The 11,884-nt window shown below is 40.7% G+C and overlaps 1 protein-coding gene across 2 annotated transcripts in view; it reads left to right on the top strand.

Moving 5' to 3' along the window:
• The first annotated feature begins 358 nt into the window (after positions 1-358).
• LOC132392753 (tigger transposable element-derived protein 1-like) overlaps positions 359-11,884 on the top strand; it is an 81,292-nt gene continuing 69,766 nt past the window's right edge. The window contains exons 1-2 of one of the 2 annotated variants that reach the window (XM_059967066.1): positions 359-4,098; positions 9,455-10,463. In XM_059967066.1, coding sequence (XP_059823049.1) covers positions 2,568-3,572 — 1,005 coding nt within the window. In that variant the 5' untranslated portion in view covers positions 359-2,567 and the 3' untranslated portion in view covers positions 3,573-4,098; positions 9,455-10,463. Of the gene's footprint in view, positions 4,099-9,454; positions 10,464-11,884 lie in introns of those variants that run through there. The other variant, XM_059967064.1, reaches the window with a different exon arrangement.

The raw sequence follows: 11,884 nt of genomic DNA, 5'->3' as shown, positions 1-11,884 counted from the left end.
AATTTCCAGCAAACTGCTAATGTCCTCCACAGTGAAGACTGATGCAAAATACTTAGTCAGTTCATTTATTATTTCATTGTCCCCCATTAATGCCTCTCCAGCATAATTTTCTAGCTATCCACTCTTGCTTCTCATTTACATTTTATGTACCTAAAGAAGCTTTTGGTATCCTCTTTAATATTATTGGCTAGCTTACTTTCATATTCCATCTTTACCTTCTTAATGACTTAGTTAGCTGCCTTCTGTTAGTTTAAAAGCGTCCTAATCATCCAACTTCCCACTAATTTTTGCTCTATCATATGTCCTCTTTTATGTGTCCTTTTTACTTCTCCTTTTAGCCATAGATATGTCACTTTGCTTTTAGAATACTTCTTCCTTTGGGGATGTATATATCCTGCACCTTCTGAATTGCATCTAGAAATTACAGCCGTTGCTGCTCTGCCATCACCCCTGCCAGTGTTCTTTTCTAATCAGTTCTGGCCAACTCTTCTTTCATGCCTCTGTAATTCCCTTTAGTCTACTGTAATGCTGATACTTCTGACTTTAACAACTTCTCAAGATTCAGGGTGAATTCAATCATATTATGCTCAATAGCCCCTAAGGGCTCTTGTAGCTTACGCTCTCTAATCAATTCTGATTCATTGCAGAACACCCAATCCAGAATAGCTGATCCCCTAGTAGGTTCCACCCTGAGTTGTTATTAAAAGCCATCTCATAGGCATTTTAGAAATTACCCCTCTTGGAATCCAGCAACAACCTGACTTTTCCAATCTACATGCATATTGAAATCCCCCATGACTCTTGTAACATTGCCCTTTCAGCATGCATTTTCTATCTCCCATTGTAATTTGTAGACCACATCTTTACCATTGTTTATACAACTCCCACAGTGCCTTTTTACCCTTGCAGTACCTTAGCTCTATCCACAATGATTCAACACCTTCTGACCCCACGTCACCTCTTTCTAATAATTTAACTCCATTTTTTACCAACAGAGCAACACCACCCTGTCTGCTTTTCTGCCTGTCCTTTCGATACAATGTGTATCATTGGACACTATACTCTTCTTTCTGCCTTGATTCAGTGATGCCTACAACATCATACATGCCAATCAGAAACTGTTCTACAAATTCATCTACCTTATTCCAAGTATTGAAGCATTTAAATGTAACACCTTCAGTCCTGTATTCACTCTTTTCAATTTTTGCTACCCCTCACATTGCAACTCATTCTGTTTACTGCAACTTTGCCCTATCATCAGCCTCTCCTTGCTTGGAGTCTCACTTCACATTGCCTCTCTTTGTAAAGCAACTACCTCATCTTCAGCACTATCACTCCAGTTCCCATCCACCTACCAAATTATTTTAAACCCACCTGAACATTTCTAGCAAACCTGGCCGCAAGGATATTGGATTCAGGTGTAACCCACTCACTTTCTACAGGTCATACCTTCCCCAGAAGAGATCCCAATGATCCATAAATCTGAACCCCTGCCCCCTGTACCAGTTCCTCAGCCATGCATTCACCTGCCAAATCATTCTATTCTTACCCTCACTGCTACATGGCACAGGCGGCAATCCAGAGGTTACTACCCTGTTTCTGAGCTTTCTACCTGGCTCCCTAAAATCTCTCTTCAGGAAGTCTTCACCTTGTCTACCTTTGTCATTGGTGCCAATACTCACTGAGACTTTAGCTGCTCACCCTCATCCTTGAGAATGCCATGGACCCAATCTAAGACATCCCTGATCCTGAAACCAGAGAGGCAACATACCATCTGGATGTCTCTATCGTGCCCACAGAACCACGTTTCAGTTCCTCTAAGGAATCTCTGATCAACACTGCAGTTCTCTTCACCTCTCTGCTCTTCTGAGCCTCAGCACCAGAGACCCCATCACTGTGGCTCCCCCAGTAGATCACCACCCTCAAAAGCTGCATATTTATTATAGAGGGGAATGGCCATAGATATACTTTGCATGGGCTGTACACTTCCCCTTTTCCTCCAGCCAATTGCCTGTCTTCTGCAACCTAGGGGTGACCTTCCTGCAGTTCTTGTCTATCGCCTCCTCATTCACCTATATGGATTGAAGGTCATTTAACCACAGCTCCAGAATCACAGGAGGTGAATATTGGATAGAGTGTGAGCTGGTGAGCTCCTCCTACTGTTCTCGTAAACCCTCTTAAGCTGCACAGCACCATTCAGAACTATCCTTCCCAACCTTGATGAGTTATGAGCCAAAGATTCCTCAGAGTCAAGGTGAAAAGAATTTCAAAGTAAGTTTATTATTCAAGTACATACACACTATCCTCGTTATATGCGTCTTCAGACAATGCGGATTCACAGTTATATGAGGAACCTATTTCTACCAACTTCGCCTTATATGCATCCAAAACTCAGTTATGCGAGGAGCACTGCTTTCCCGCCAATACGTCACGTGCGTTCACCTCACAGTCTCACTCCCGCCAGTCTCGCTTTGGTTTTGGCAACGTGCGGATGTGCGATCTTGTGCTCTTAAACTTTTGTTGCTTTTACCTACGGTGCAGTGATTTTGTGCTTGAAATATTTAACTATGCCTCCTAAGCACCTGATATCAAGTCCTGGGCCATCAGCCAAGCGAAAGAGAACTGCTTTAACACTTGAAAAAAAGTTGGAAATTATTAACAGGGCTGCATCAGGTGCAGGTAACACAGCTCTGAGACACTATTTCAGCCTGGGTGAGTCCACAATCAGAAACGTAAAGGAAAATGCTGAGAAAATAAAAAGTGCAGTGATTGATTCATCACAAGTGTCTTCAAAGATTGTTACCAAAGTGCGTAATCCAATTATGACGAAAATGGAGAAGATGTTGAGTCTGTACATTGAGCATGAAACCAAGAAAAAAACAACACTCAGTTCTGATAATCTTCATGTGAAAGTTTTGGAAATTTATGGTCGCCTTTGTTCAGAGGCTAGTGAGGAAGTGTCAAGTGATATTGTTAGCTTTAATGCAAGTAGGGGATGGTTTTCTAAGTTTGTTAATCATCATAGGCTTCACAACTTAGCTGTGCGTGGTGAGCAAACTAGTGCTGACCACGAAGCTGCTGAACGCTACCCTGTGCAGTTGCAGGCTATGATAGCTGAGTTAGGCATCACACCAAAGCAGGTGTTTAATGCAGACGAGACTGGGCTTTTTTGGAAGTGTATGCAAAAACCCACTTACATAAGTAAGGATGAAAAAACTGTGTCAGGTTTCAAGGCAGCAAAGGATAGATTGACTTTGCTTATGTGTTCCAGTGCCAAAGGAGACTGTAAGATGAAGCCTCTCTTAGTTTACCATTCACTATACCCCCGTGCTCTTAGGGGTTTGAGTAAGAATATGCTTCCTGTCCACTGGGCAGCGAACAAGAAAGCATGGGTCACTGGTCGAATCTTTGAAGACTGGTTTGCTAATCATTTTGCTGTTGAGGCTGAACGCTACTGCCAGGAACAGAATCTTGCCTTTAAAGTTCTCTTGTTGCTTGACAATGTGCCAGCCCATCCTAAACATTTGGGCAGCATTCAGTACGTTTCCTGCCGCCTAACACAACATCGCTGATTTGACCACTTGACCAAGGTGTGATATCCATGTTCAAGGCGTAGATTTTACATCAAACTATCTCTCAGATGCTGCAAGCAACAGACAATTTTGAAAATCCCGGGAGATTACCGATGGTGAGGGAATGGTGGAAGTCCTTCAACATCAGACATACCATCAACAACATTGATGAATCCTGGAAAGAATTTTTTAAGGCTGCGGAACACTTGCCATAAATGGCGATAGACATGGACCCACGTTTAGAATGGAGTCAGCATTTCAGTGTTTCCCTGCAGTCAAGCCTTCTTCCCTAAAAGCAAATTTATGCTGAAAAACAAAATGCTGCCAAGCAAACAACTCTCACCACTTTCTTCAAACTGAGGTCATCTCCTGCTGCCAGCAGTACTGAGAGTTCTGTGAGTCTTCCTTCACCCCTTGCTGTCCTTGATGATCCTGACGACACACAACCATCCACCTCATCCATGCAAAGCTGCCCAACACCACAACAACCTCTCATCTCCCGGAGCAAATACACCTGCCTCCGTTGGTGAGTACTGTACACCCTAGTATGTTAACTTTCTACAATTTATTAATTTGAATATTACCTTAAATTGTTGAAATATAATATGAATGTTGTCTTGTGGTACTGCTTTTGTGTCGTATTGGTATGCAAATGTAAATAAATTATAGATAAAACATATTTAGGAAGGCTTCCAGAATGCATCCCTATTTTTTCCATTTAAATAATTATTCACATTATGCGTTTTCACGTTATGCATCAACTGTGAGGAACGTATCCCCCGCATATAATGAGGATAGGGTGCATATGCACCATATACTGTATAACCCTGAGATTTATTTTCTTGTGGGCAGTCACAGTAAATACAAGAAACACAATATAATTAATGAAAGACCGCATCCAACAGGACGGACAAACAACTAAAGTGCAAAAGGTATCTAAGTGTGCAAATAAAAGAAAATAATAATTATTTCTATAATAAATAAGCATAAATATCAAGAACCTGAGTTGAGGAGTCCTTGAAATGGAGTCTATAGGTTGTGGGAACAGTTCAGTAATAGGGTGAGTGAAGTTCAGTGAAGTTATCCCCTCTGGGTCATGATCCTTTTGGTTGAGGGGTAATAACTGTTTCTTATCCCGGTGGTGTGGGCCCTAACATTCCTCTACCTTCTTCCTGATAGCATACCTGGATGATGAGGGTCCTTGATGATGGATGCTGCTTTCCTGCTAGATCTGAGGTTTTGATCATTGCATATTCCTGAAAATAACAATAACAATGCTTAGATACAGACAGATACAGACTGTTGAAATGCAAAGGCTCCACACGGAAGTGATCTGGTCATGAATCCATAATCTCATTCTCAGGAAGATGAATTAATAACAGTGAAGGTTAATGATAATGTAATCATAATCATCTGAAAGGAAGGATACACGTCTGATTGGTAAATATAAAGTGGTATCCTTGGTAAGAATGCCATGAGCAATATCCAAATTTCTGCATTGTCTTCTCACGTGCATATCATTTATTTATGATAGTAATATATTTTCTTTGAATCAGGCATTTCAATTACAATCCCCTTTCTGTTTGTTAACATTTTAGATAAAATAATTTTTAAAGTCTGTAGTAAACTTAATCTGATTATAATTGTTTTTCAATTATTATTGCTAATAAATTTAAAAGGTCCTATCTTTTTACATTTTCTTAGATTCCTTGTCCAGCTTTAGAATGTTTTCATGTAGGGTACTGGGTTGTTAATAAATGGTAAATGGTTCTGTTCTTTTTATGGTGCAAGTCTGTTTATATAAAAGATATCTCTGCGTAAATAGTTCAGTGGTCATTAAGTTGTGGAATCACAAATTACTGGCCATACATTATTAACCACATAGGCATTTTCCAGCCAAACCACGGAGGGACACCAATTAAATAATATGCTTTTCATATATTTATGTTAGTTCAAACTTTACTTCATATGACAAAAGGGCAATGTTACAATAGTCATGGGGGATTTCAATACATAAGTGGATTGTTAAAATCAAGTTGGTGTTGGATCCCAGGAGGGAGAATTTGTAGAATGCTGACAAGATGGCTTTTCAGAACAACTCATGGTTGTGCCTACTTGGGGATCAGTTATTCTAAAATGGGTGTTGCACAATGAACCAGATTTGATTAGAGAGTTTTCGGCAAATAAACCCTCAGGGAGCAGTGATCATAAGTTGTTAGAATTCACCCTGTAATTTCAGAGGGAAAAACTGAAGTTAACTATAGCAGTATTATAGTGGAATAAAGGGAATTTCAGAGGCATGAGAGTAAAGCTGGCCAAAGTTGACTGCAAGGGGACACTAGCAGGGAAGATGGCAGAACAACAATGACTGGAGTTTCTGGGAGTAACTTGGAAGGCACAGGATAGATGCAAAGGCAGTATGATGCAACCATGGCTGACAAGGAAAGTCAAAGCCAACATAAAAACCAAAGAGTGAAAAATAATGGGAAGCTAGAGGATTGGGAAGCTAGAGGATTGGGAAGCTTTTAAAAACCAACAGAAGGCAACTAAAAATATCATAAAGTAGGAAAAGATGGAATGCAAAGGTAAACTGGACAATAATATTAAAGAGGATACCATAGGTTTCTTCAGATATATAAAAAAGTAAAAGAGAAGTGGAAGTAGATAGCGCAACAATTAAAAATGATATTGGAGAGGTAGTAATGGAGGACAAGGACTTGGCAGATGAACTGAAAAAGTATTTTGCATCAGTCTTCACTGTGGAAGGCGCTAGTAGAATGCCAAAGGTTGAAGAGTGTCAGGGTCAGAAGTGAGTGAAGTTGCCATTAAAAGGAAGAAGCTACTTAGAAAATTGAAAAATCTGAAGATAGATGAATCATCTGCACCAGATGGTCCACACCCCAGGGTTCTGAAGGAGGTGGCTGAATAGATTGGGGAAGCATTAGTATGATCATTCAAGAATCAATGTTTTCAGGTATGGTTCTGGAGGAATGAATAATTGCAAATATTAGTCCACTATTCAAGAAGGGAGACAGGCAGAGGAAAGGAAATTATAGGCCAGTTTGTCTGACCTCAATGGTTGGGAAGTTGTTGGAGTCAATTGTTAAGGATCTGGTTGTGAAGTACTTGGAAGCACATGATAAAATTGTCCCAAGTCAGCATGGTTTCCTTAAGGAAAAACCATGGCTGGAAAATCTGTTGGAATTCTTTGAATACCAAGCAAGATAGACAAAGGGAATGAGTGGATATTTCATACTTGGGTTTTCAGAAGGCATTTGAAAAGATGCCACACATAAGGCTGCTTATTAGGGGAATGGGAGGCATTTATATCAAATATAAGAGTTTACAGGTACTAGGGTAGGCAGTGGATACAGAAGAGAGGAAACTGTGTGGACTAGGTTATGGCTGGGGCAATGTGCACTAAACAAAACATTGAAAATGTTAGGGAAACACCAGACAAGTTTGTGTGAGGAACGTCAGGAAGAGGAGTCAGTAGAACATGTAATTGTGAGTTGCAGGAAGTATGGGATACAGAGAGAGATGATGAGAATTAATCTAAGGGAATTAGGGGTGCAGGAATTCACATTAAAAGTATTACTGGGCATGGGTGAAAGAGCACAGGTCAGGGTGCTTTTAGCTTCAGGAATAGGGTACTAGGATGGCCAAAGAAGGAAGGATGAAGTGTAGATTAGGATATGTGTGTGTGTATGAATGGGTGAAAGAATTTAGAATGTAAGTATTGTCTGATCCACAGTCTGGAGCAGAAGGTGGCTGTAAGGCACCATTAAGTTGGGTGCCAACCACCGTAAAACTAGTAGAAGGAAGGAAGAAGACTGCTTATTAAGTTAAGAGCCCATGGTATTACAGGAAAGATACCATCATGGATAGAGCAATGGCTGATTAGCAGGAAGCAAAGAGCTGTAATAAAGGGAGCCTTTTCTGGTTGGCCAAAAGGTTTTCTGGTTGGTTGAGACTAGAGTTGTTTTACAGGGGTCTGTGTTGGAACCACTTCATTTTATATTTTATGTCAATAATTTGGATGACAGATTTGATGGCTTTGTTGCAAAGTTATAAACAATATAAAGATTGCTGGAGGGACAGGTAATGTTGAAAAAGTAGAGAGGCTGCAAAAAGACTTGGACAGATTAGGAGAATGGGAAAAGAATTGGCAAATGGAATATGGTATCGGGAAGTGTATGGTCATGCAATTTTTAGAAGAAATAACAGTGCAGGCTTTTTCTAATTGGATAGAAAATTTAAAAATCTGAGGTGCAAAGGAACTTTGGAGTCTGCATGCAAGATTCCCTAAAGGTTATTTGGCAGGTTGTGTCATTCATGAGGAAGGCAAATGCAATACTAGCATTCATTTGGAGAACAATAGAATATAAAAACAAGGATATAATGTTGAAGTTTTATAGAGGGGCATCCATTTAGAATGGAGATGAGGGAGTGCTTCTTTATCCAGTGTTATGTCAGTAGCCCCCTCCTTTGTGAGAATCGCCAGATCACTGTTGGGTTGAGTCAAAAGGTTTAGAGGGTGGTAAAACGAAGAGTACTAAAGTAAAAGAGGGTAAGGAAGCGGAGGTAGATCTGCCCTTAGTGAGGAGAAAGGTCCTAGAGGCCAGAAATAAAGATGAGGAACTGCTAGAGCGGTTAAGAGGTCCAGAGTTGGACAAGGATGATGTGTCTGGTTTGGCAGAACTGTTAGAAGAAGTTGAAAATTCTAAAGGTGTTCCCGATAATGAAATGAGGGCAGCCCTAGATGAAAAGGGTGCCATTACCTCGAAGAAGTCTGCTGGGTTGGCAGATGAGGTTGTTTCAGCCCACAGGGTTGAGTTTACTTCGGAAGGGAGTTGCCCAGAGAGTACCTGGGAGGATCAGGGGAACTTAGAATTTGAAAAGGCTACTGGTATTGAAAGCCGGGAAGAGGCCAATGTCCCGTTTGAGTGTGTCCAAGATGGGGATGCACGTGGTACTGAACCTAGTAATGGAGCTCAGAAAAAGTCTGAGGTATTTGATTCAGTGGAACGGGACGGCCGTCCTTGTGGGTCAGATAGACTTGGTTCAGTGAAAAAAGGGTTAACCTTAGTAACAATGGGAAGTGAGAGTTCCCAGGTGTTTGTGCTCGAAGGTGTGTTCAAAGTTAATGCAGAGTTTAAAAATGGGGAGATAAGAATTATCATTGAAGGAAAAGGGAAATATGTAATTCCCAAATTGAATGAAGAAATTTTAAGCCCTGCAGATCGCTTACAGATTAAGCCGGAATATGACAGGGCCCCCCACGCTATTGTTATTCCAGCGTGTGGTGTAAAAGGGCAGAATTTGAAATGCTGCTTGAGCAAGGAAGTCAAACTGAAACCATATAGTCTGAAGGGGCCTGACGAGAGGGTTAGCCACCTGTGTAAAATTACAGAGGTGGGTGGAAATTCAGAAGATGGGCTAAGTTTGGGACACGGTGTTGACAAAATAATTCCTATGGAACAGGCGGGAGAGGGTTTATCTCGCCACCTTACTCAAATTCCCCAGAAAAGAGGCGACGGTTAAGGGGGACGCCATTTTTAAATAGCAAAGCCGGTTGTACGGGATTTCGACAAAGCCTGTGCATAATAAAGACAACCCCCTTGGAAACCTGCCTGTTCAGTTTGAAAACGACCGAAAGATTAGTATTCACATAAACTTTTGTAGATGCACAGAAGCTAAGATCACACCTCCTTATTTTTGTTGCTGAAGGAAAGAAATAATAAAATAGGTGGTTATTAAACTGAAGTCTGATGCTACAAGACATTAGTACGGTACAAGATGTTAAGATATTAAAGAAAGTGACACTGAAACTGTTAACTGTTTAGATACTGAATTGAATGTATAACTGTGTTACTCTTTAGAAAAAAAAAACTTCGGTGTTGTGTTGGATTCTAACCCCCTGTAAGACTCGGTATTATTTCGTTTTTTTCCCGATGGTAAAAAAACGCATTGAAGAAAGGGGGTGTTACGTCCATAGCCCCCTCCTTTGTGAGAATCGCCAGATCACTGTTGGGTTGAGTTAAAAGGGGGACCCAAGACATGAGGGGGAGACATGCAGGATGTCACGTTTCTCCCCCCCCCCCCCCATAGCGATGTAAAGCTACGGGACATGGCCATTGTCTCTTGGAGACAGAATTGTGGATTGAGATGCTCTGCTACGTGAATGCCCTCGGGCAAAGTGGGCTGGTTGAGGGAGAGATTGCATCACACCCAACCTGATTGACATCTACAACCCTGCGAGTCAGAATAAAAGAGGGGCTGTAGGAACAACCCCTCAGACGCATCAGAAGAAACGTTAAGCGACCACATAACAGCAGACGGTCATCAGAAACCAAGCCATGTGCGTTCAATTCCGTGGCTGGAATTGGTGGCTGAAACCACGGAAAATGGCTTCTTAGCTAACAACGGGGAAACCCGCTCCCCTGACTCAACGGATTGGCATCATAAAAGACTTGGGCAAGTTTAAACGCCTCCCTCTCTTAAAACCCAAAACGCTGCAGCCTGAATGAGCTAATGACTTTTATATTTCCATCGGACAATACATTATCCCCTAGACAACAAGAGAGTTACGTTTTATTGGTTATGATCATACCTGCGCTTTAGATTTAGTATTGATGACGTATATTATCTGATTGTTTGCATTAATCTTATTTTTGTGCCCCTTTATCAATAAATGCTTTTAAAAATAGTACCATCAGACTTCAACGGACCTCTCTATCTTTGCTGGTAAGTGATCCAGTTACGGGAATATGTAACACCAGAGGGTGGTGAATCTGTGGCAATCTTTGCCACAGGCAACTGTAGAGGCCAAGTAATTGGGTATATTTAAGGCAGATGTTGATTAGTCAGGACATGAAGTCAGGACATTAGTCAGGACATGAAGGGTTACAAGAAGATGGGAGGAGATGGAGGCTGAAAGTGAAATTGATCAGCCATGATGAAAGGGCAGAGCAAATTTAGTGGGCCAAATGGCCTAATTCTGCTCCTATGTCATTGTCAGATGTGTTCCAGCAGTTCTGTAAACTAGTTATTCTTGTGCAGTTGTCTATGAGCCTATGCATATAAATACACCTTTGTGAAAATATAAACTTTGTTCTTTAAGGTTTTGAAACTTAATTGCTTCTATTATTTTATCATAAAAGTGAACGTGCGTATAATACACTTTAATGTCTCATAAAACCTACCCTAAACACTGCTCAGTTTAAAAGGTTTGCAATTGAGTTTTATGGAAAATACTATACATACAGACTGAAATTAAACCATAGAGGCCAAATATCCTTTCTCAAGCTCGGAGTTGCCTTGCAAGAGAATGGATATATGCTGAAATATTTTAAGGCAGAATCAGAATCAGGTTGATTTTCACTATGGTGTTCTGTCATAGCAGTACAGTGCAAATTTAACAAATTGTTGTATTTGCAATCAAATACGCATGAAAGTCACTATGATTTCCATATGGATTAGCTTGAAGAAATGAGTCTCTTTCAAAAAAAGAGTATTCACTCCTCTATGTATAATGTCTGCATTTACAACAATGAGTGTTTTATATGACCCTCACTACTCCCTCAAAATCCTTACCCATTTCTTAATACCATCAATAAAGTCCTTACTGTGGTCTTATCTTTAATGCAATCTTTCAGCTTTGAACCTTTTCCTCCCTAAGTACACAGGTTACTCCTTCTCTGCTGCTTCCCCAACTTCTGCTTCTGAATCCCGCTCTGTGACTCACTGTGGAAAATGTTAGCATCTTGGTGTAAGATGATGATTAAAAGTAAATTTAGCCATAATGTATCCCAGGGTTCAGACACCATGGCAACACAAACTGTCTAGACTTAAACAAGACTGATCAGTTAAGTGTGTTAATAGAACCCCGTCCCAACAAGAGCTAGTGCTTTCAGGCATGGAAGTTGGAATGCAGAAGGGGAGGGGGGTGGTGTGGGGAAGGGAGGGGAAAGAAAGGTGGTGTTCTGGATTTAAGCCTAATGCTGAATCCAGACATGGTTCTTGCTGTTTCTCACATCAGGAAGTGGCACTGCCCTGCAATGAGGTGACCTGTTCTCCAGTTTCCTAGTTGCTATGGTCAAAATGTAACCAAGAACAAGGTTTTATAAAAACAAGCGTCAAGGCATGTCACATCTATTAATAGAACAGCACTTACGGTTAATAAACCCACACTCTATACTGTAAGACTAATTTAATATGACTTTGAAACTAAATAAATGCAATATTATATGTATGCCAAATGATTCTTATAAGACTCTAGATTACTATTCAGTACTGCAATAAGGTCCTAA

The sequence above is a fragment of the Hypanus sabinus genome, chromosome 4 (genome assembly GCF_030144855.1).
Source record: "Hypanus sabinus isolate sHypSab1 chromosome 4, sHypSab1.hap1, whole genome shotgun sequence".
In the NCBI taxonomy this organism is placed as follows: domain Eukaryota; kingdom Metazoa; phylum Chordata; class Chondrichthyes; order Myliobatiformes; family Dasyatidae; genus Hypanus; species Hypanus sabinus.
The sequence above is the reverse complement of the archived record's forward strand: the minus strand, read 5'-3'. Positions and strand labels throughout refer to the sequence as shown.